Here is a 23,966-nt window from a genome sequence, read left to right as displayed (position 1 = left end):
AAATTTCAAAATCGGTGCATTTTATGAACGTTCCAGGAGCTCATGCAACCAAATGGATGACGATTTCAACTGTGGTACTGTAAAGAAACCCCGTACGTCTGTGCGTCAGGGTCTTTGTTTCTCCAGTAGCACATATTGTGATCGTTAGGCCATCCTTACACCTTCAGCGTGGGAACCAAAGTCAGGCTACAAGGAATTCTTCTTGTCGCTCGTCATCCCAATCAGTATGGCTGGTAGACTGCTACTGAAACTCAACAATCTCTGCGGAGTACCTGCGACCGATACCTCATCGTCGAACGCCTTCCTTGAGTCTCCGTCACGTTTCTCAACACCGGAAGAACGAATGTTGATGAGTCAAATTGGAGTTCTTATTCCCTTTACTTGCAAGCGTTGCACGTGCAACAAACGGCATTCACTTGAACAGAAGATGATTAGTATCCAAACGCTGGAACTGTCTGTATTCCATTCGGCCTCGTTATTCGAAGGATTTATTTGCCCGATTTGTCTTACCGGTTGGATTGAAAGTTCAACGCAAATTCGACTTTTCATAACAAATGACTTCTGAAACACATTTTGTGCAGATTTAGGAGTGGTAATCCGAACATTGATAATGTTGTGTGCAGGTCAAGGGTCGCCTCGCACATGACTGAAGTATGCAGTGAGTATTAGTCCGAACATTGAAAACATCTTTGTTGCGCGGCCGAATCTTTGTTGGTCTGTGTTCCACAAGACAAGCAGGAGCACGCTTCTTATTCCTGTCTTGCGACAAAACCAACGAGTCACGTAGTCGATGGCACGCCCTCCGTGAATCCCAAGAAGAGTGCCCAAATCATGCAACCTGGACATCGTGGGAAAATGTTTGAGTTGGTGTAGCAGCCAACGCCGGCAATCCTTCACAACCCAAATCACCTTATAGTGATTTACTGGACAAATCGATATTTCCAAAGGCAACCAAATTTCTTGGAATAATGGTGTATAATTCCGGCCTACTCCTTCCGAACCCAATCGAGTGCATGCTTGCACAAGTCGATGTCGGGATGTTCCAGCTTGGAATTTGGTGCCAATCCGAGATAATTGAAATGGTGGCCGCAATCGAAGACTCTTCAAATTTGCGTTTCAAGTTCGATTCTTCCGTTTGATTGTCTATTAGATATAACAGAACATTGTGTATGACTGGGGAAAAAAGAAAATTGCTGCTGACAAGAATGCTCATTTCAATTGTCAATTTTGTCGGCATAAAGGGAGAAAATCAAACTACAGAACGCTTGCTCAATGAAGTGCAAGGTTTTCATTTCGTTCTGTGTCAGAATGCTAAGGGCGGATGCTACCTCGTCTACCCAGAAGTCGCCGTGGAAAAAGACATGTTACTTTCAGGTGTCCTTCATCGAGCATGTTTATCGATGCAACAATCGCTTGCGGGGAAATTCTCCTTCGCAATCGCCGGGGATACCAACTCCGCCCCTCAACGAAGGTCGGCTATTTTCCGGATTCTATGTCTCACTCCTCTGGACTGAAGTTTTATTACAAGCGGAACCTTGAAAGTACGATCACGATAGATTTAGTTTGCTTAATGAGCCCTTAGCTTCCTTATGTTGACAGATGCTGACTTGTTGAACGTTCAATTGTAATACGACATTGAGCACATGGCGCAAGTGGTTATGCGGACCTTCCTGGAAACTATTAATTCACTGCATTGTTGCAGCCTTTCCTCGGAGCATATCTTCATGGGTTCATTTCAGGTACGACCTTTGATCACCGTCATCATTCCCTCGGATCACCTTGAGCTCACTTTCTTGTCGATCAAAAATTGTAAGCTCCCCTGTAAGTCGATTCTTGTGTAGAACGAGCTAAACGTGTCATTGCCGTTCCTTACAGCGTTTTTGGACACATTGGGTAGTGCGATCGAATTCTTTTTTGTTATCTATAGCATGAGATTCGCTGAAGGTCGACATCTTGCTGCTCCGTCATGGCTGGTGAGCAATTCTGGCTGTGCTTAAATGGTTACTTTTACTGACTTTCTTTTTTTTAAACGGATGCCTCCGCCTTTGGTACGCCGGAGTCTTTGTTGAGCCTTCAAACACAGGTTGGAGGAGCAACCACCGAACTTGATCCAGTCCTGGGTATTCACGTTTTATGATTTCACAAACACCAAATTTGCTGCAGTAGTGCAATGCCTGTCGAACATTCATTTTAGAAAGGTCGGCCAACATGGGATTCTTCCTGCAGTTGCCTGTTTCTTTTGCGTTTCCCGTGATGCCATTTCTTACGACTTGTTTCCTCTGTTGCTTTCACCTTAAGTGACACTCAAGACACTTCCGTTTCTGTTGAAAAGTCAAAGCTTCTATTTTCGAAGAGAGCTTGATTTGTATTTTGGCGAATGATAGTGAGGGCCTGTCTAGCCTTGATGTTTGTCATTTCGAAAGGGACGACTCCCACCTAAGCAGCTTGTGAAGCTTGTATATCAAAATGTTGAGGCAAAGCAAACAAATTTTGGTTTGACGACGAGTGGGCGTCCAACCACCAAATTCACATCGTGTCTCATCGAATACCCTTTTCCCCTGTCAGTTGTCTCATGAAGTTTCTAGGAGATTTGTGATCGCGAAATTGGAGACTCGGTTTGCATTAGTAAGTCTGCGACTTCATGCAGTCTGATCGCTCTGCATTTTTTCTCTGACGGGGGTCTCCATTCTAGTGCGTTACAGGTACGCTTCTTGACCGTCTGCCGCTGTGTGGTGGATTTTTAATCTGGAGCTTTGCCGATCCACGAAGTGAGATGTCGGCACTTGTTAGCGAAAAACGAGACGGCAAAACGTTGGATCTCTATGATCATTGATCCACGTTTCGAGCCATCCATGTGGAAGAGCAGAAGGTCTGGTTTCTGCGCAGTATACGACGGTGTGACCAGCCGATCCCAAGGGAGGTCTCAATTAAAATCGAGTATGGCAGAGCCACTACTCTCGGGTCAAATGAAATATGCGAGACGAAAGTTTTTATTCCGAGGAAGCTGTACTCACAAGTAGTAGGACGAAAGTTCCTCTACTGCCATGACATATGCATGTAGAAAGTTGTCTTTACAGGTGGTGCAAATGCGATGTAAATAATCTGCTTTGTGGGACTTCTACCGGTAATCCGTCGAAGACCATCGAATGGAAGTGCTTCATTCAGAAGATTATGGAAATTTCGACGTGGCCGAAATCTGAATGCGACAGCGATACTACTACTATACTACCAATTGATCTGCTGGCAGCTACAATCGTCAACGGATAGCACCGTGGCTAGCTTACTGATATCGAGAAAATTTTTGAAGGAACTTCTTGCTTATGCAGATTACCGGGGAGGGATCGACATCGCTCACAACTCCACTGCAAAAAGTGGGCTTGCATCGATGTTGCGGAAAAAGCTCACCAAAGCCGCTCTATCTTGTCCCTTCCAGCTGCCGGTGTTGTACCGATGACTTGGTGGAAAACGGTAGATACGCATTGTTACATTCGCGACAGAAGATCGGATGGCTGAATCGGGGGGCATTAATGCAATATTGGCGCTCAGGTGAGGATGGTACTCAATGACCTCCCTTTCTTGTGTATACTTACAGGCTGTCCGCATTGATGTCTGGCAACTCGGACTCCAACGAATAGCAAATGGTCTAGGTGCGCGGTTTGTCTCCGAATTCCGGTAGTGTTTACACATATCATACGGTGGAATATGCTGGAGGGATTCTCGCTGTTAAATCCCGTCTAGCTCGGGCTTTTAAAGTCGCTCTTGAGCTAAGGGAAGTGGCATTCAAGTGTCAAGATGCATTTGGATGATAACAGCGTGACCCCATTGAGATTAGGTGCGAACACCTATCCTGCAACGGAGACTACTCACTGTCAGACGGACGTGCCGACTTCGCCAGCAAATATCGACGCACAAAACATTGCAAATAAACTACGGCATTTGCCCTTGCACTCTATCAGAGATATTCAGGAGATTTCATTTTGTATGAAATGTTCAAGGCGGCTGCCAGAAGGTAGCGCTATGCCACCTCCACAAAGATCAGTCATCGTTTATGCTGATCGATGCCTCTTACCGCAATTCAAACCTTCGAGATGGCAATCGCATGTGCCGTTGACTCGGCCTTCGGTCGTTTTTCGATGTGGAGAAAGCCTGTTCGAATCCAGTCGATCGCAAGGACGGGTCATGATCCAAGTGATTGAGAATTCAATGGTTGCTAAGGTAGCGAATGCCCTGGAATACAACCAATCAGTAGATGTTCGTACTTGCTGAGTTGCCACAAACTCGAACCGGGACAGTATTTGTAGATGTTGAAAATCGACGATTCAGCAAGATTGTAGAGCGACGAAAATGCCATGCCATGGGGTGAAGTCGTTTTCGGCGATCAGTCTGATAAAGGCTTTGTCGACTTGGGAGAGATAATCATGCGTTTCAGTGTGCAACCCAATAGCTACCTTTTGGTGAACAAAAAGAAGTAAGACAATGCGACTCTCTTCAAGGACAGCTTAGGTACTCTATCAACTAGTTGGTTCTACACAGGGACATAGATGGGTTGATTCTGCGGCACGCGGAAAGAAATCTTGAGCACCTCCTTTTAGGAGTTCCAATCAAAGACGACAAGACGATTTCAATCAGAATGAGATGAACAGTCAACAAAAACGAACTATATGCAAGGAAGAAACGGTCAATCTCTACTGTAAGATATTCCATGAATAGAGAGTTTACAAAGGGCAATACGTTTTGACGGACGGAAAAAGTTGGTGCAGTATCTGACAATAAATCCACTCCACTGACTCTAAAGACCAAATTGCACCAATGGTAAATGTTTTTTTAACATAGCATTTACAGAAAGAGAGTCGAGGTTGCAGCTTTTCCCTTTCTTCCTCGTGTCAGCCTTGGATGGCCTCGTTGGGTATGAGGGATTGCAAAAAATGAAAATAACACCAAGAAGGTGAATCAAATTTCATATCGTACCAGTAGTTTATGCCAACGGTCTCGCAGGATTGCGTAACTCTGTGAAACCACAAAGCCGGTAAATACAAGAGATCGCCAGCTCGAATGTGCACTTCCAAAGGGTGCGTATAAGTCAAAAGTGGAAACTCATCAAGAACCTCCGATTTCTCTTTCTCGACCACGTCGGCAGAAATCCAAGGGATCTTCAATGTTGTTCCGTCTTGATGAACATCGGAGCTTATCGTCCAGCCTTCGGTCGCGCTGTACTGAAAGCATCCACTCGAACAATTCTGTTCGTATAAGAATGGTGCATCAGCTGGAGGACAAAGAGTGAAAACTTTCTCGCCCGATAGGACGTAGAATAAATTTTCGTAGTGATCCTTGTGCATCGAAGAAACTGCTTGCTCGTTGCCCAACCAAAGGTTGACAGCCTCCGGTTCGGGCACACCAAAGGCCTCGGATGCCCATACAAAATTCTCCGGAAAGAGCTTTTTTTGCCACAACGAGTACAGCTCGCTCCGCAAGCAATCGTTTTGACGAGAATAGTAGTAAACGGCTTCCGTCGGAAGACCGTGATTGAATGCTTCCTCAGAAACAGTGCATGATACGTCGGCCGTGGACTGAAATATACGATTTTTGATTTGCTCTAGCGATGGTGTCGTCCCAGATCGAGTTGCTCGCAAACAAGAACGAAACTCCGATATGGACATGCGGTGTTCAAATGGTTTGACAAACGTTCGTTGACTGTTTTCTTTATGTTTGCAGCCCAGGGTTTGATGTTGGGCAAGCCTCAAACAATCGCCTTGTCCGTCTGGAGTCACGTCTACCACTAAGGAGAGTGTCGGATCCGAGTCAACCAAGTCGTCCAATGTTAGGTGCAGAGGACATTTGTTTTCACTTTTATCCAAAACGGCATTGCGAATGATACACGGACGGCTCAAAGCAACATGATCACGTAGAAATACGAGTGACGATGGCACTTCGTCGTATACGGGAATGGACGCTTGGCCCGAGAGCCAAAGAAAGGTAACATCTTCGGACAAACTGTCTAGCGCCGGTGTTGGCGCAATGAGCCCAATCTCATTTTTCTGCATTGGCACCGCACTTCGTTGCTTCACGTCAAACCGCTAATGTAAAAAGAAAATATAAGCTAACTTCCCGACGTCAAATCCAAAGCTTGTCCGCCATCGCAAAATCCACGCGCTGTCCGTCCGAGGTACGAAACCTAGATAAAGCAAAGAGAAGGATAGACACAAATATTTGAATTTTAGCTTTTGCACGATTGTAAATATCATGACCCGGACTATTAGAGACGGACAAATGGCAAAACGGAAGTGTCGTCGTCACTTCAAATCACATTTATTTAAACGAAACTAAGGATGTGGTCACACTTTCTCAACGAGCTGGTCATAACCTTACCGGTTTGCAGAACCAAGACTATCTGCAACAATATTTCTCAGTATTGGGTAACACGACTCTCTCCAACAAACGTTTGCTTGCTACAGTTTTGGACGACCTGCGAGTATACGAGCTCCTTTTGAACGCCTTCATAACGAAAGGCGCAATAACCCAATCATTCGTGCGAAAATCAGTCAACCTGGCAAGATTTGAAAGTTTTATCCTTCGTTCGTGAATTGGCTCAGAGTAAGTTAATTTGCAAAATTACTCACAATTCTTTGGTGTCATCAAACTATAATCCTCTTAAAATGCGACTCGCTATTATCTTTGCATTAACGGCCTCTGTAGTCGATGCGACTACCAACTCGCTCACGGCAGTTCTGAGTGATTCTCCCTTGGTAGGAAAGGTTATTCGGAAGACAAAGCAAGCTGTGTCCCAGAAACCCTCTCGTCGTAGTTTGCGATCCGCCGAACTCACTTCCCTGACTGACAACGCCTCAAACACTTGCGAAAGCTTTGGACCTACTCTTCCGGGCTTTACGTGCGAGTGTAACGATGCCAGAACAAGGTCAACCTGCCTGTCTCCGGAGGTATGCGAAGATGGCACTTGCGCTATCTTTCAGTTAGCGGTGCTCTGGAACACCGGTGGATCGGTGTACGAGTCCGTGGAACTTTGCACGGACTATACTCAGTCAAGCATGCCCCGTAGCAATGGTTGCATCAGTTTCAGCTTTGATGGAAATGGCCGTGCACCGATTAGTTGTGAGATTGGCTTTGAAGCAAACGTCAATAGTAGCTCGCTTACAAGCTGCAACAGCTGCGCGGTCTGCGTCGGAGGAGATGGCGACTCTAGTGTTGACATCAATTGTGACAATATCGAGCCGCAGGCCTCCACGAATGGATGTTTGTTCGACGGCGATGATCTGGACGAGCTCTTTCCAGGGTTTCAAGATTTTCCGGTTAACGCAAGTACTGGAGGAAGACCGGGTTCGAATAGCTCGAGTGCGGACGACTCCCTAGACGGCTTATCAATTCCTTCCGCTCCTTCCCAAGACCTCCCTGGTAGTAATTCACCCAGTGACTCCGTCGATCCTTCCGTTGATTCGGACGACAATCGCCCGGACTCGCAAGACTCTGCTGACTCAATGGACAATACTAGAGACTCTCGCGACTCCGCTGGTTCCAGCAACACCGCTACTAGCACCGCCACCAACACTGAAATCACTACCAGTGCGAGCGCGTTAACATCGGAAATGAGCAGCGGAAGTTTTTCTACACGGGTTTTTTCTGGTATGGCTGTTTGTGCCATGGCTCTGAGCTGGATTGCAGCCTAAATTGGCCAAGTAGATAGACAGTTGATCGGAGTATGAGGCCCAGAATCAATCAATCGCTTCATTAACAACTTAGACCATTGTAGCCCATAGGAATTTGGCCTCGGCCAGTGCGAGTACCAGTACTATCTCTCTCGTATGACAGCCTCTTTAACCGGTAGCGCCAATGGACCCAATTTGTGATCACTTTACATTTTATTCTTGCATCAGACGATATTGTTGTTCTCTTGTAAAGTCATGATTTAGACAAATGAGCGAACGACAAACTAGAAACGACACCGGAATTCCGTCATCGGCATCCATCATTAGAAGATTGCAACGATTTACGGCTGCAAAAGTCCAGGATCAAAGGTATAGAACATAAAACAAAGCAAAAATAGAATGATAACATTGACAGTGAGTGGCGTTATTTAGCTGCACGTACAAATACAGACTGCGTCACTCGGGGTTTTCAAATCAGGCTAATGAAAGTCTTTTCTCATTTCCTTCTTTTCTCCCATTCCGCCTTGTAACCTACCTTTTCGGCTGGAACAAAAGCGCGAACAGTGCAATCCGAATGACAGCTACGCTTTCGCAACCCTCCACTTTGTTACGGGGGGTGGAAGATCCCCCTTCCCTGCAGCGACGGCGGCAGAGTAGGTCCTTCTTCCTCCCTCGAGGCCAGATTGGTTTCTTAGTTCCTGCTGTATTTGTTGTCGGTCGGTTCGCCACCATATTCGCATTGACTCCGTTACCATCGTCCATCCTTGGACAGACCAGTGGTTTGATCTGTGAAGAGAAGAAATATGATGAATCAACAGTGGTCTGCACCTTTGAAGTCCACAAAGATTGGTCCGGAGCTTTGGATCCGTTCCGGACCTGCGTACAGGGCGGCGGAGACGAAATGTGTGTGGAAGCACTTGTGACAGTCGTGCAACGAGACGAAACAGAGGACCATTCAACCAAGAAGAGAAGGGAAAAAACCGATGATGTCGATCTGAAGATTGGTGCTCAGATTTACCGATCTCCGTTTTCGCAGTACGGTAACGAAGTCCAAGCTGTTCTGCTACGGCATCAAGATATTTTCCTCGGAAACCAAGTCGCAAAGTTTCATCCCTTTAAACAAGGACAAGCCTACTTGGAATTAGGACAAGCGCATAATTTGCAAATGGGACAGCTTTTCAAGGCGTTCGGCGATGGTCAGTCGATGATACGGCTTGCTTTAAATGCTTTTGAATCCGCCAAGGCAATTTACAGTCAGGTAGACGATAGCAAAGAAGATCGCGATCTGTCACTCCATTGCAAAACATCCGTGATTTTTCACATGGGTGAGACCTACTCCTTTTCAACAGTTGAAGAGCACAACAAGTTGGCCATAGAATACTTTATCCAGGCCCAAAGGGCGTACAAGAACTTGTTGGATCGAGTTGAGATAAGCTCCTATCTCAGTAGAAAAGATGTACTGGACGACATTAGAATGGGCTGGGCACACTGCTGCCTAGCTATTGGTGTCTCTCTGATTTCAGGCTCAGACGACTATGACTCTCAGCTTGCTATGGATATAGCCGAGCTCAAGCAAACGCAGGAAAAGAGTCCAGAAGCCCGTGCGCAGCTTCTTTCCTACGGCTCGAGCGTCTCTGCTGAAAACGCTCAAGAAGCACAATTGCTGTTCACTGATTCCGCCAATGTCTTTCGAAAGATGATAGAAGAGCAAGGCAATCGCGACGAGCCAATCGAGTTGCAGCGTCAATTGGCCAACGCCTTGCAGAATTTGGCAACCGCTGCAGTTTTGCAGGGAAACTTCAAATCAGGAAGTGAAGCGAGTGAAGAAGCACTCTCAGTACTCATGTCAATTCTTGACCAATCACCGCATGATTCAGCGGATCGTGAGGACGTTCTCATATCGGTCGGCGAAATTCTCATTGGGCTTGCCGAATACTACTTGCAACAGGGCAAATATGATCAGTCGCACGAAAAGTACAAAGCCGCCATGAAATGGTACCAGTCACACAGGCAGCTACAAGCTTTATCAGCGCCATTGTACGCCTTGATGAGTGAAAATGACACACTTGAAAAGTACGAAATGATATTGGAGGACTACTACGCGTTGCTGGAAGATCAGTCCAATATGGCCGACGCGGACGAACACTTTGACGACCAAAATGAATATTACTACGAAAAGAACGACGCGTACGAAGGTGACTTACATGCCACCCTTGGTGCATTGTATCTAGCACGAGGCGATATAGGAACAGCCCAATCTAGCTTTCTTCGTGCGGCGGAGCTCTACGAAAGTGCCGGCGAAGGAGGTAACCAGGCCAGCGCGGAAGTCCAATTTAACCTGGCCACAACAAGTTTTCAGAATCGGGAGTACGATGCCAGTATCGCATACCATCACCGCGGGGTTGCTATTTATCGGAGTCTCGTCGTGGAAGGCGACAGTCCAATGGTAGACGGGTTGTATAACGTGGAGTTTGTTGAGGGCGTGCCTGAGCCAGTCAAGGAATCTAAAGCAAAGGAAAGAACGGTCGAGCATCGTCCCAAAAAAGACGATAAAGCAAAGCCCAACCAACCAATCATACACATTGACGTGCATCAATATGCCCGGCAAATGTTACTGAACGCATCATCGAGCAAAGAAGAGTTGTAACGGTGGAAAAAGAAGCGCTTCCAGTCGAATGCGAAAATGTACTCTACACTATGAGAAAATCTATCATAATTAATATGTTACACAGATATCGGCAAACACTGACATAGCAATAACACCGTCACGCTCTCCCGTGCCCGTATCGTTACACGGCAGGCGCTGCAGCGGCATTCCGTACTTTTCGATACGTCTCCTGCACATCAAATGTTTCGTTCCAATACTTGGCCCGGACCCAAGCATCGAACATCACCATTTTGCTGTCGTTCGCAATCGTCACGTCGCTGCTCAGAATCTTGGCCAACTTTTCTGGCAACAAATTCCATTGAGATTCGTTTGCGACCCGGTAGCCTTGCGGTAAGCCAGCCTTGTCTAATAGCCGCTCCGCCTGCGACAACCCTTGGGCGTCGACAAACCCTTGCAACCAGGGACGTATGTTGTCGTCAGTCTGATCGGTATGTGTGGTGGCCTTGTACTCCCACTGTTCCCGTGACCGTTCACCACCCCGTCGACTATCATCTCGGAAGGCGTATGACTCCCAGGATCCCAAGTAGTGGTTGATTCGTAATCCCGACGTCCAGTCGTTATGCCAAGGAGGCGTGCATATACTCTTAATGGGACGATGTAGACTCATAAAATACGGCGATTTGGCCACATCGATGCGAGAGACATCCATGAGGACTTTGCCAAGTGCGTTCTTGACAAAATCGTTGCGGGGAGCGTGCCGATGCCACCGGAGGGTGTCGAACTGCAAGGCATCCAACGTGGTGGATGATTGGGGCATACCGGCTTCCCTGGCGGCGCGCGAACTCTCGACCGCCCCGAAGCTCAAACGAGGCACGCCTATACACGGCGATTGGTAGTATTCCACGCCCGCCGCCTGTTCCTGACGAATGTACCGAATCATTCCGCCTTCTTCTCCGGGCGTGGGTGGAGGTGGATGTGATGGTTTGATCCGCGCGGATGTAGCGTGCTGAGCGCTGTTATCGTGACGCTTTTGCATCCGCGCTTCCCAGGCCTCGTAGCGGTCTCCGCCGGCGTGGTTGTAGAGGAGATACTCGTCCGAATCATGCAAAGCGACCCAGGTGCGATTCAGGGTCTTCAAATGAATAAGACAGGATCGGTAGAAGAACTTTTGGCGTCCCCGGTGTCGATCGCGTTTTATTTGGAGGGTGGAATTGGCTGGGAGAGGCAGGAGCTGGAGATCGGCTCGCCAAAAATCCCGATCGACCCACTGCTCCACGACCATGCCCTGTTTGCGCCAGCGATTAAAGAGCCATGTGGGGGAGGTCTGGGAGCGTGGATCCACGGTAACCACTAAATGGCGTAGCGGCAGTACGTGGTAGTGATAGGCGAGCCACTCCACGAGACGATGATTGTCGTCCATGACGAGCATACAGGCGGAAAAAGTATCGTGACCGTCTGCCAGGGGTGGATTGGGATCGGGGTCTTCGAAAGGATAGAGTTTCCGGGGATCCAGAACGGGGCGTGTGTCCGCGACCGGAGCCCCGTCTCCTTGTCCTTCCAACAGAGAATTCTCGTTGTGAAATTGCGAAAGCGCAGTATGGATAGGGTTGCTTTGTTCGAGATGCGAGAGACCATTGGAAGCAATAGAAAGACTGAGGATCGAAACGAGCAACACCACCCCACCCAGAAGCGGTACCAAGACGCTTATTTTGGTTACGCGACTAAAGGCTAGGGATGACATAGCAGTAGTAATACTGAGTGTCGACGGGGAAAGTGTATAGCTGGGATCATGAATATTAAGAGACTCTCGTTTTACCAACGCACCGGCAGCCAGCAAGATCCACCCGTACACGTACAATACCAAACAAAACGCACACACCCCGAAAACGATTCATGGGGAAACGAAATGAGTCTCGACTCCCTCCAAGGCTCGGGGAAGGGCCGAAATCCTCCAACGCGCAACCCGGCCGTAAGCGCGCCTTTTTCGCGCAACCCGTGTGGACGTCACCAACATCGTGACGGGTCGGACAGTGAGCGACCCTCAGCTTTCCGTATACGGGTGGGTACGCACTCAATACATCAAAGTATATACTGAAATAATTAAAGAGATCGTCTGTCCGCGAAATCTCGAGTGGGATTTTCGACAAGGTCGACCTCGAGGTAATTTATGATACTTAATAACGGATACCCAAATGGGGTAACAACGGAAAGATAGATTCTGTGTTTTTTAGGAGACTCGTTGATATCCGTTGAAGAAATTATATAACGGAAACAAATCATCCTTCTGAAACGCATAAATAAAGTGCCGAAGCATAACCGTCAGATATTGGTAGTTGTCAATGGAACATATAAAATGCTTCAAAGTTGTATTTGTATAAAATTTGAATTGATACGATGCAGTTTCTCTAGCTGGAAATAGCAACCGCCAACCACGACCGGAGAGATACGGAAAAACGACCCGATCAAAATTTCCTTTCATCATTCGAACAAAAGAGGAAGGAGCAACCTACCGATCCCATTGTGGAAGACCAAAACCCTCTCTAGTGCGCTTTGGATAGAACTGACTGACCGACATCTTGACTACGACCATGCGTGACCAATTGATTGTTTACGCGACGGCGCTTTGGCTACCGATTCTGTTTGTCTCGCTCTCGTGTGATTCACTGTCAGTGCAAGCCCAAAAAATGCCAGAGTCGCTGCTGGCGATGCGACGAACGAATCGTCTACGCCGCACCGCATCCTCTCCCATCATCCATGTCCAAGATCTGGAATCGAACGACGCAACGGAAGAGGACAAGAAATGGATTGCGCCGACCGCCTCGGTTCCGCAGCATCCCAACGACGCCCAGGCAAGACGCGCACGGCTTGAGGTCTTTGGACCGGAGCCGCAAGATAGCTTTCTTGCCTGGAATCTGCTCTTGCAGGCTGACGAAGAAATGTCGCGCTTTCTGCAGGATTCCACATCTATGAGTATGGACCCGACCACCGCTCCCGTCTCGGCCCCTACGATAGCGCCGACAATGGATGCTGGATCCGTGCCGATCGCCGGACTACCATTGCCGGAGCCAGGAACACCGGCACCAGTGAGTGTGAATGTCATTGATCCTACCCCAGCTCCAACCATTGCGCCATCTACAGGATTAGTAGCCCCACCTATTGCTGGATTGCCATTGCCGGAACCAGCAACGCCAGCGCCGGTGAGCGTGAACGTCGTTGGTCCTACACCAGCTCCAACGATTGCGCCATCTACGGAATTGGTAGCCCCACCTATTGCTGGACTGCCATTGCCGGACCCAGTAACACCGGCGCCGGTGAGCGTGAACGTCGTTGGTCCTACCCCAGCTCCAACGATTGCGCCATCTACGGAATTAGTAGCCCCACCTATTGCTGGATTGCCATTGCCGGACCCAGTAACACCGGCACCGGTGAGCGTGAACGTCGTTGGTCCTACCCCAGCTCCAACGATTGCGCCATCTACGGAATTAGTAGCCCCACCTATTGCTGGACTGCCATTGCCGGACCCAGTAACACCGGCGCCGGTGAGCGTGAACGTCGTTGGTCCTACTTTGACGCCTGTGGCTACTACAACTTCACCTACCGTGTTTCCGACATTCTCCCCAAGTAGCGCAGACGTGGATAGCTCAACATGTGCGACCAATTCGGTTTGCGCGGCTTTAAACTTGACTGGTTTTTGCTGTCCTACCACGGACGATATCTTTTTGGACTGTTGTGATCGTGAACCCACGCAACCGGAAGCGCAGTGCGAAAACAATCCCACTTGCGACGCCTTAAACTTGACTGGCGCGTGCTGTCCAAGAAACGATGGAGTGATTCTGGCGTGCTGCGAAGAATTTACTGCCGCCCCGTCGCCCTCGTCGGTAACCTCTGCACCTACAGTGAGCACAGATCTTGGTGAACTTTCTACACCTACAGCGAGTCCCATTCTATCTCCTGCCCCTACTATCCTTGTGCCTCCAACGATCAACCGCGGTGATGCCATCATGTTGAAATGCAAAATGACGGAAACGGAGCGCTCTGAAGCGCTAATTGAAGTTTTAAGCGAAATTTCGGAAAGAGATCTCCTGGTGACTCCGCCCAACTTCCAATACATGGCCAGAACTTGGTTGGATATTATTGATGGCCACTTGGTTTGTCCCGAGCACAAAGAACGAACACAACAGCGATACGTTTTTGCTTTGTTTTACTTTTCTATGACTGGCGTTGAATGGGACCGCTGCCGAGACGGAGTTTCTCCTCGCGACGTGGGAACCTCCACATGCGTGAACGCTACTCGGTGGTTAACCGAGGCTCACGAGTGCACTTGGTTCGGGGTCTCGTGCAACGATCTAAATTTGGCAACCAAACTACGACTTGTTGAAAACAATCTTGTTGGTGAAATGATCGACGAGCTCTTCACGTTGAAGCACATGAAGCAAATTTCCTTGGATAAAAACCAGATTAGCGGTGTAATCCCCGACTCAATCTCTTCGTGGTCGAATCTTGAAATTCTTGATTTAGACAACAATGACTTGACCGGCACGCTTCCTGAAAGTCTTTTCAACATCTCGACGATTGTTGCGATTGATCTAGACCACAACAATCTATCGGGATCCCTTCCTCTTTCTTTGTCTCAGTTGACCAATCTGATTATCTTGCAGCTGGATACCAATGCGTTTACTGGTCTGGCGCCGGGACTCGCACTTACCAGTATGCCCGATCTCGTACAAGCTCGTCTACACGACAATACCTTTACAGGATCCCTTGAGCCGCCTTGTCTCGTCATGGACACAAAACGGATTGATCATCCCACATATCTGCAGTTCTTCTCGTCCGATTGTGCTTCTGAGATCACGTGCAGCTGCTGCTCCAGATGCTTCTAGATCAAATCGTGACAACTTTTTACATAAACAATTCTATCGACTACCAGCGCTGACTCGTCATGCGTTTTCAAAGTGTTCCGATGGGAGTCTACGCACCTCATATAATCCTCTGTTTACTGTAAATCCCACATAATGCTCGATAGGATATATCATGTATTGACTGTGAATCATTGATTCACTTGAACGCATCAGCTGTGAGGATCAGACACGTGTTGTACTCGTAAGTACTTAGCAACCTAAAACTGTTTGCTGGCTCCGAGTCAGGTCTAGAAAACTACAGCTAACTGTAAAACCAAGTAGAATCGTACAAGAATTGCAAAAGGTCACTGGTGTAATTTATTGTTACCAAGAAGGGCTAATTGTAAATACAAAATATACTATGATTTGCTCGAGCACACGAATTTTTGTTTAACGTAAACATGACAGAATCATGACATAGGGGTTTTCTTGGACGACGGACCGGACAGTTCGGAAAAGTGACGCTAAATGGGAGAGGCCGACCGTCATCGTGCAGTTAATGAAAACTGTTTCAAAGAACGGTTGTCATCAGCAGTAACGTAACCGTGAAAAAAAAATAGAACCCTCGAGCAACACGCGATCTACTCTAAAGCGTGGACAATCTTTCCATGGGGAAGATGTCTCCAGCACCGCAAGTTGTGTAGGTGGGAAATGGCACGCATTCAATCAAATACCCCATCTCGAAGAAGCATGAGGGGCAACAAGCCAAGCTCGACAAGTTCAGTGTTCAGCAACAAATGTGTAGGAATCCTTCTTGTATTCGCGGCAATCCTTTCGTGTGCTCGTTACTTATCTAGACTTCCGTCACTGACAACGTCACCCAGCAGCGAGTCCCAAGACAAACAATCCTTAAGACTTGGAACTTCCCAAACAAATAAAAATAACATTGAATTGCTACAGAGTTCTGTGGGAAGCATACCCTACTACCATTGCCCCGGAACGAAAAATGATCTCGTGCTCTTGCATGGATCAAAATTCACTAAGGAAGATTGGAGAACGAGTGGAATTCTGGGAAGCTTTTGCGGTCAGGACGATTTGTCCGTGACGGCCTTGGATTTGAGCGTTCGAGCAACGCATACGGAACTGCAAGCAATACTTACCGACCTTGAGAACAAAGGTCGCCTTCGGCTGCCCGTATCGGCCATTGTCACACCATCGGCCTCAGGCTTTACAATGGTAGACTGGTTGGGAGCTGCCAATCCAGATTCCTCAGCTTTGTTGAATTTTACGAAAGGCTGGGTACCTGTGGCTTCTGGAAGTGTAATGACCGCACCCGACCAACTCTTGACCACTTGGAGGTCTTCCATGTCACGACTCATGGTCCTGGCCGTCCACGGAGACCAAGACAAAGGAGGAAAAATTTCGTCAAGTAGACTGAAACAAATTATGGATGCCAAAGTCGTGGAGCTTCCGGGTCGACACCCTTGTTACTTGGATTCGCCCGATGCCTTTGTCAGTACGGTCCTCGAGCACATCATTCGCCTTGTGTAAGGGCTCAAGTTTACGCATCTATTCTCTGTCGTCTTTTGACCTCCTATGTATGTAATTTAAATAAATGCAAAACGGCTGCAGCAATGCGCATATGATTAGCAAAAGGGATAAATTTCATTCCAACTCCAAAGCAAACCGATGTATTTCACGTGCGATCTTCTTTTCGTCCTACAAGAATCCTGCCTTGCCCAATTCTTCTTGTGCAATGACAAAAATTTGACCCAACCAAGCCACTTGCAAGACGGAAAGGCCGGACAAGGCTACCAAAAAGAATTTGAGCCAACCTCTGCGTGCATTCGTGCGAGGATCGTTCGGTGTGGCCCGCAGAGCCGTTAGAACGTCCCGACAAAAGTAATAAGAAAAGATGGGCCATAGAATGCAACGGCAGAGAATAAAGAGTACCACAAAGGCGGCACCAACGGCAACCTTTATGATGGGAAAGGCTTCGCCGAGACCAGGCACACCGTGAATGTCGTCAAAGTTGGCCAATAAACAGAGAACGGCCGTCGAGATTTCGCTCAAACCAAAGAAGAAGATGGTATAGATGTGTCCACTCGAAGGATACAAAGCACCCCAGGCTGTTATCAAGCTAAAGATGTGATGAAAAATAAACTCTGGTCCATCATTCCAAGCAATCGTATCGTAAAGATTCTTGATTTGGTAGGCAAAGAAAAAGAGCGATATTCGGAAGCCTGCCGGATGATATGTGAACATGCGGGCATCAAAGGCTGCGACGGGGACGTGGCTAGTATCGCCGCGTACTGCGCTGAAAATACCAGAACACAAGTGTCGAGCATTCCATCCAAGCCAGGCACAGATTCCACAACTGAGCGTGTCGACACCAATGTGACGGGCAAGAATGAGACGGTTGACTTCCACCGCCAGAAGCGGATGACTCTCTTTGAAAGAAAATAAGATCTCACGGGCAATCAATTCCGTCCCAACCAGAAACCCGACCACTAAAGCGCACGTTAAGGCGAAGGACATGTACGACGGGGGATAGCCATCTTTGGAGGAGAATGAGTCCAATGAAAAAAGGAACTGTAGTGGCTTGCGCGTGATCGTTGTTGCATCGGATTTGCACATTGTATCAGTTTTCGTGGCTAGGTCGAGGAAGACAAAGGAGACTCAGTCGGGAAGGTTGAAATGACGTTGTCGGTGAATCTTCGTTCCAGAAGACGGATCTCGTAGATGTTGGCCTTTTCTATTCGTGTGCTAGATACTCCGCGTCGGTACTTGCTGGTCACGAAAGTAATGACAAGAGACTGAACGATGATGGCCGTGCAAACGAGTGACGACATCACTCCCGGCGTGCGCTTTGGTGCAATACTATTGAAACGTAGGCGACGGACAGACGAAACGAAAAAGACAATTTTGAAGCACTAGCAGTATAGCTGCTCTATCCAAGCCAGATATGTTCTTTTGAAAGTGTTACTGTAATGGCTTTTCGCCAAGATATAGCAAAATCAAGTCATAAGTGAATCGTCGAATTTTCGTTCGGAGGAAGCAAAGTACCTACGAGTATTCAATAGCGTGGCATAGATGGATCCAATTCCTTCTGCCATTTCATGATGCCTCCGTCTAGATTGAACAATCGGCCCGGGTCCACGCCTTGTTCAACAAGGCTTGAGCAAGCTTTCTTGCCGCGAATACCCGCTTTGCAATACACCAACACGTCACCATCCTCTGGGATGTCTTTGACTCGTATTGTTCTGTGCGGTACGACTCGATCGGTAAATGGTAAGGCCACTATGTCGTTTTCTGTTTGCAATCGCACGTCCACCACCCATGGCGACCAACCACTACTTAACTTCGCCAAGGCTTTTTGAGGGTCTATGTTGTGGAATGAGGGACTGTCACCGGTTGAAGACGCCTCGATACCCGATTCTGCTTCGTCCATAGTACGACCGTTGGCATTCATGAGCCCTTTTGCTTGTTCCGATTTTGCCTGTGGACCACCACAAAATCCTTTGTAATCAATTAAAGCAGTTATATTCTCTCGATCGGTCTCTCGCTTCAACCCCACTTCGCTAAACTTCATACGCATGGCATCAAAAATCAGTACGCGTCCCGACATGCACCCCTCCGTTCGACCAAGAACAATTTTTATTACCTCAGTCGCCTGCAGACATCCCATGGTACCCGGTAAAACACCCAACACTCCTCCCTCGGCACAGGAGGGAACGTCTCCTGGTGGTGGTGGAGTAGGCAACAAGTCACGGTAGTCGGGTCCGTTGTCCAAATTAAAGACGGACATTTGTCCTTCAAAGGCCAAAATAGCAGAATAGACCCAAGGAGTATTCGTAATGGTGCACGCGTCGCTGATAGGAAAGTGTGAGTCGTGCTGGAATTAATTAAAATCCAAAAGAACAAGATCGATCTGCTCACTTTCTTACACTTACTTGATGAGATATTTGGTTGGAAAATTATCGCTTCCATCTATCACAACATCGTACCGTCGTTTATCGGAGAACCCATCTCCGAGAATGCGGAGTGCCGTTTCGGAGGTAAACTCTTCCTCGTACTGTCTTACATTCACGTGTGGATTGATATCCTGGATACGCCGTGCCGCTGACTCGCATTTGGAAAGACCCACCGTGCTCGTCCCGTGAATGATTTGTCGCTGTAAGTTAGATTCATCCACGACATCGCCGTCGACAATCCCAATATGGCCGATGCCAGCTGCGGCCAAGTACATGAGACACGGGGCACCGAGACCTCCGGCTCCAATCACTAGCACAGAAGCATTTTTGAGTGCTTTCTGGCCGCGTACACCGACATCAGACAAAACTAAATGGCGGGAATAGCGGGAGATTTCTTCGTGAGACAAGTCCTCAGTGATAGAAGCTGTTCTTGTTGAGCTCGGTGTTCGCTGATGATAAGAGAGTGCTTCAATCCTCATCGGAGCGAAGCCCCGAGCAACCCGATACGTCGAAATTGAATTTAAAGCCAGAAAGATACTGAAAAGTTTCGCAAACGATGTCATCATCTTGACTAAAGAATTCTGGCGACCGAACGACTTTGAAGGGAACGCAGCAAACGATATAACAAACTTTGTGTTCTTGAGAGCAGGACACCAACTACGAGATCACAAATCCAATCCTTGAAAATCGTTCAGTCAAGTGCATTTACAGTTGTTTCCTGCTTGGTTTGTTTGACATTTTACTTACATTAGGCACGGGACGTATAATATCTGGAATCCACAGCTCCCGAGTGAAGTTTTCACAACATGGCGTTTGTACTTTTCAAAACTGCGACCAGCTGACTCGTTTTTGGATGCTGTTGTTATTGAAGAACACAAAACGACGATGGAGATCACAGTTGAGGAAAACGATGAACTACGAAGATTATGAGTCTACATTGTACTCTTGGATATTCGTAGGGACTGTGGGGCTGTGATTCGTTGTGTGTGGGACGGAAGCGACTTGGCTTTTAGCAGTAGGCGATTGAACTTCTGGTGAGACGTTGTCCTTACCAGGAGTTGGATCAACAGTTGTTCTCCCATTCTGGTCGACTTTGAATCATGGCGAATACCAAATCGAAATCTTTCTTGCATTCAAACCGTACGAGATCGACTCGTCTTCATTGATTATATTTTAGAGTTTCGCACGTCTTAAATCAGAAGAAGGAGATCACCATCATTATGCTGGCTGGCTACCAACGACGCTGCTCTCGTCTGACTGCGTTCGCATTGTGTCGAAGAATTTCCTCTAAACCGCAAAAACCGTTACCTCCCTCACCTCGGGTAATATCGACGAGTATTGCGCATTCTTTGGCGGCTCGCAAAGGGCGTTCACCCTTACCTCCCATGCCACGAGTGATGCCTTCCACTTCTCGAGATGCCATTGGAAGCCCCGTGATTGAAGCCAAAAACACGAGCGGAAGTTGGCTAATTCGAGGCGGTTGGGCGCTGTTAAGTCTTCTGCTGGTTGATAGATATTTGCAATATTCGGAGAAATTAGAGGCATTAGATATGATCAATCAAGTGCGCGAGGAAACCTTGCAAAAGCGTGCTCAGCTCTTGGCTGACTCTAAGGACAAACCAATTCTCTTCACTTGCGTTGTGAGAGAACAGTATGGTATGGGTGGTAGCCACGGTTTGGAAAACGTGAAAAAAGGCGACCTTGTGGAAGTTGTGGAAGAAGCCGTTGGTCCGGATCAGTATTACAATCTTTGTCGAACGCGAAATTCCGATGGCGACGTTCTCTCTGTTGGCTGGTATCCAATTGGATATTTGGAAAAAGTCAAGGCTACAAAAAAGTCATGGTGGAAGCTGTGGTAAAAATTTGTTTAAGAGAAACAATTTCGTTTCCCCAAGTTTTCGATTTACTAGTGCACAGAGCAACACTTCTTTTTCGAAGTGTTGTGGGTCATTCCGTCGTAGCCGTATCCTCTTCGTTCGATTTTATCAGTATACTGCGACTCGCTGCTCCACGAGTCACGTTGCCCTTTTGAATAGCTATTTCCGTGTGCAGGAACCGAGCTGCTTCGGCGGATGCTTCCACTTTGACGGCGCTTCGTACCAGCATTTCAACCTCGAATTCCTTTACCGCCCGTTCTAAAGAATTGCTATCGTAAGAGCCGGCAGTCTTGCAGTGCTTGTAAATGCTTCGCACGAGTGCTAGGGCATCCAGCAAGGCTTGGTTAGCACCTTGACCCTTAAACGGAGACATGGGATGACAGGCATCCCCAACAAGTGTCACGGATGCTGTTTCCTGCAGGAGCTCGGGGGTAAGCAACGCCCGATCGTAGACGGGATAGCCCGACACGAGTTCGATTGGAGTCGAGTAGAGAATGTCAGGAACCGGTGTATGCCATGACTGGCAACGGCGGATCGCTTCCTTTTTGAGTGCTGATGGCCCTTTCGAGCTCAGTGAAAGTGCCTGTTCTTCAGCCATAGGGAAACTTAATTGCCACATGTACGCGGTGGTGGTAAAGGGCATAATGTAGATCCGTGTTACCCCATCGGCTGTCTGGAATACAGTTTCCCCATCCAAAAGATCGGATTGCTGGCCCTCCAGGGAAATACCGGCGATCGGACAGATACCAAGTATAACAATACAATCCAAGAAGCGTAGCGGCGTACGATCCTCTCCAATCAGAGAACGCCGGACTTGGGATCGGAGTCCGTCCGCACCAACGATCAAGTCCGCCTTGTGTGCTATAATTTGATCATCTACTTGAAACTTCAGCTCCCAACCAGGAGCATCCACCCTCTGCTTGTACTGGAGAAGGCGGTGATTCCATGCAATATTGGCAGTTCGACCACCAGCCGCCTTGTAGAGTTGCCACCGCAAAGATTGACGCGCAATGTGGATATTTTGCCGTTTGGGCTTTTTCGCCCTCTCCGATCGTCCCCATTTGCGCAAGCCCCACTCACCAACGATCGCACCGTCCGGCTCATGTACGACGTGTTTCGTCGACATAATTCCGTCACTGTCTAAGCTATCGTGAATGCCCAGTCCTTTTAATGCCTTTGTGCTTGCTGCATAGTCAATCCGTACCCTTGCGATCGCTGATGAAAATCGAGATCTCTTTCGTAGACGGTATATTTCATTCCGCGGTGTCGGCATGCTGCAGCCAATGCCAATCCTGCCAGGCCTCCTCCCACAACAGCAATCTCCGGCAAGGTTGTGTCTACGGGAGGATCTGTATCCGACTGGACGAGACCGGAAGAGTCACATTCTCGACAAGTTTCTAATCGTTGTGGGGCAGGTGTATCGGTGTAGTCGCCATTGGTGCGGGCCCTCTTATGACGAAGTTTCTGCTTTTTGCTCGCTTGATGAACGATATGTCCGTCGCCGTGACATTTGGGGCAGACCGTAAAGGGCCCTTCGTGTATTGTGGTTGTTTCATCCCATCCTGGCTCAGAGTTGTGCTCCATTCTCCAGCTACTGGTTGCTTCGGGTACAACGCGTGTCGTGTGTATTCGGCAAAGACGATTAAGGTAAAAGCTCCTCCCAAACTTTCGGCCTAGTGGGACAAGAAAGGAGCAAACGAACGGTGTCCAATGGGCCATTTGTTTTGTAAGTAACAGCGTGCGTTTGCGCCTAGCTTTTGGCGACGGTCTTTCGGACTCCTCGTTTGTACTTTTGCGATGCCACCCGCTCTCTGACAAGGACATACAAGAAAAGAGGACTTTTGCATGAGACATTGCTGATAACTATCCGTGTGTGGGTGGGTAGATCGATAGACTCAAACAAACGTATATATCCACCAAAATCACAAAAAACGTACCGATCAATACCCTGCTTAATGGTAAGTGTCAGATCTAGCTGGTCAGGAAAATGAATAAATCGAATGGTCGATCCCCGAATGTGCACCAAGGAAAGCGTGGATGGCACGGCTGCGCTGGAGCTTCCGCGTCGAAATGCTCCTTTGTGTTGTTGATTGACGATGAGTCGTTGTAATAAAGAAGCGTCCTCGAGGGTCAAATTCATAGCCTGATCGGCAGATGATAGAGTCCCGCGATACAACCGTCCCGTCTTTAATTCTACTGTTAGTTCCGTTCCCTCGAAATGGCGAAGAAGAGACGGTAGCGTCTTTCTGGCAGCCGACTGGTCCGCCATGGTGAATGCCCTCGAGGGTGCTTCACACGCCGGACGGTGAAACCTACTTTGTGGACGATCGTAGGTCTCGTACGACCTCGTTGGGTCTGGGGTTTGGATTGGCGCCTGCGTTGGCGCGTGCCAAGAGATTCGAACCAATTCGCGCCCACGTGGAAACACCAGGAGACCAAACGAGCCAATATTTGACACTCGAGGGTTCCGGAGGAGTGTATCTACAGGGGCGTGCCTCATTTGACTAATTTAATCGAAATAACAGAGAAGACATTTCGTATTTAATGAGTGTTCCTTCTTGCGCGCCAGACAGATTTTTCTAAGTGCCGTTTGAAAGCTTGGACTGGCTGAACTTTTGAATAGGGTTTTCAATCCTTGTTAAATTTAGAGTACTTTTTCGTCTCCCAAGTCACGGTCGTTTCAAAATCTAAGTGTAAATCCTTCGCTAAATCCTTCACTAACTGTAAATCCTTCACTAATTTATTGGGATTCAGAAACCTTCACTAATGTAAATTAGTGAAGGATTCAGAATCCTTCACGAAATCCGGGACTGAGTTCTAATCCTTAAGTGGATTTGATTCCGAAAATAGCTCACTTCGTAATTTTAACGCCTACCGGAAATTACCGCTTTTTAAAGTTTAAAAGCGTTAAAAACATCCCATTTTGGGCTATTTATGCTTGTGGCGTTGAGGCACGCCCCAGACCGGCACTCCCAATGAATGCAAATACGGCTATTCTGAGACTACAGCTT

At 47.9% G+C, this 23,966-nt stretch overlaps 10 protein-coding genes across 10 annotated transcripts; 4 read left to right on the top strand and 6 right to left on the bottom strand.

Moving 5' to 3' along the window:
* Positions 1-4,883: 4,883 nt before the first annotated feature.
* On the bottom strand, positions 4,884-6,041 carry PHATRDRAFT_35781 (predicted protein; the record flags this gene model as incomplete). Its single annotated transcript, XM_002180072.1, has 1 exon — positions 4,884-6,041. The coding sequence occupies one exon, from the start codon at positions 6,039-6,041 to the stop codon at positions 4,884-4,886; it is 1,158 nt and encodes a 385-aa protein (XP_002180108.1).
* A 588-nt stretch (positions 6,042-6,629) lies between these two features.
* On the top strand, positions 6,630-7,751 carry PHATRDRAFT_45944 (predicted protein). The gene has a single exon (XM_002180267.1). The coding sequence runs from the start codon at positions 6,654-6,656 to the stop codon at positions 7,677-7,679; it is 1,026 nt and encodes a 341-aa protein (XP_002180303.1). The 5' UTR covers positions 6,630-6,653; the 3' UTR covers positions 7,680-7,751.
* Positions 7,752-8,172: 421 nt separating this feature from the next.
* PHATRDRAFT_45943 (predicted protein) lies at positions 8,173-10,305 on the top strand (the record flags this gene model as incomplete). Its single annotated transcript, XM_002180266.1, has 1 exon — positions 8,173-10,305. The coding sequence occupies exon 1, from the start codon at positions 8,233-8,235 to the stop codon at positions 10,303-10,305; it is 2,073 nt and encodes a 690-aa protein (XP_002180302.1). The 5' UTR covers positions 8,173-8,232.
* A 142-nt stretch (positions 10,306-10,447) lies between these two features.
* On the bottom strand, positions 10,448-12,139 carry PHATRDRAFT_45942 (predicted protein; the record flags this gene model as incomplete). Its single annotated transcript, XM_002180071.1, has 1 exon — positions 10,448-12,139. Exon 1 carries the CDS (start codon positions 12,005-12,007, stop codon positions 10,448-10,450), a length of 1,560 nt encoding a protein of 519 aa, XP_002180107.1. The 5' UTR covers positions 12,008-12,139.
* A 1,116-nt stretch (positions 12,140-13,255) lies between these two features.
* PHATRDRAFT_4094 (predicted protein) lies at positions 13,256-13,804 on the bottom strand (the record flags this gene model as incomplete). The annotated part of the gene is made up of 1 exon (XM_002180070.1): positions 13,256-13,804. A coding segment is annotated over one exon (549 nt), but the record flags the coding sequence as incomplete, so codon positions are not given.
* A 2,041-nt stretch (positions 13,805-15,845) lies between these two features.
* PHATRDRAFT_45940 (predicted protein) lies at positions 15,846-16,735 on the top strand. Its single transcript, XM_002180265.1, has one exon. It carries the CDS (start codon positions 15,855-15,857, stop codon positions 16,653-16,655), a length of 801 nt encoding a protein of 266 aa, XP_002180301.1. The 5' UTR covers positions 15,846-15,854; the 3' UTR covers positions 16,656-16,735.
* PHATRDRAFT_45939 (predicted protein) lies at positions 16,725-17,741 on the bottom strand (the record flags this gene model as incomplete). The annotated part of the gene is made up of 1 exon (XM_002180069.1): positions 16,725-17,741. One exon carries the CDS (start codon positions 17,739-17,741, stop codon positions 16,824-16,826), a length of 918 nt encoding a protein of 305 aa, XP_002180105.1. The 3' UTR covers positions 16,725-16,823.
* A 439-nt stretch (positions 17,742-18,180) lies between these two features.
* On the bottom strand, positions 18,181-19,799 carry PHATRDRAFT_20318 (predicted protein; the record flags this gene model as incomplete). The annotated part of the gene is made up of 2 exons (XM_002180068.1): positions 19,058-19,799; positions 18,181-18,976 (listed from the first exon to the last, which is right to left on the bottom strand). The coding sequence occupies exons 1-2, from the start codon at positions 19,642-19,644 to the stop codon at positions 18,181-18,183; spliced, it is 1,383 nt and encodes a 460-aa protein (XP_002180104.1). The 5' UTR covers positions 19,645-19,799.
* Positions 19,800-20,249: 450 nt separating this feature from the next.
* PHATRDRAFT_45937 (predicted protein) lies at positions 20,250-20,937 on the top strand (the record flags this gene model as incomplete). Its single annotated transcript, XM_002180264.1, has 1 exon — positions 20,250-20,937. The coding sequence occupies exon 1, from the start codon at positions 20,299-20,301 to the stop codon at positions 20,935-20,937; it is 639 nt and encodes a 212-aa protein (XP_002180300.1). The 5' UTR covers positions 20,250-20,298.
* An 88-nt stretch (positions 20,938-21,025) lies between these two features.
* PHATRDRAFT_45936 (predicted protein) lies at positions 21,026-23,224 on the bottom strand (the record flags this gene model as incomplete). Its single annotated transcript, XM_002180067.1, has 3 exons — positions 21,026-22,100; positions 22,160-22,549; positions 22,893-23,224. 3 exons carry the CDS (start codon positions 23,222-23,224, stop codon positions 21,026-21,028), a joined length of 1,797 nt encoding a protein of 598 aa, XP_002180103.1.
* Between the last annotated feature and the right edge of the window lie 742 nt (positions 23,225-23,966).

Source organism: Phaeodactylum tricornutum, chromosome 8 (genome assembly GCF_000150955.2).
Source record: "Phaeodactylum tricornutum CCAP 1055/1 chromosome 8, whole genome shotgun sequence".
NCBI classification, from domain to species: Eukaryota; Bacillariophyta; class Bacillariophyceae; order Surirellales; family Neidiaceae; genus Phaeodactylum; species Phaeodactylum tricornutum.
The sequence above is the reverse complement of the archived record's forward strand: the minus strand, read 5'-3'. Positions and strand labels throughout refer to the sequence as shown.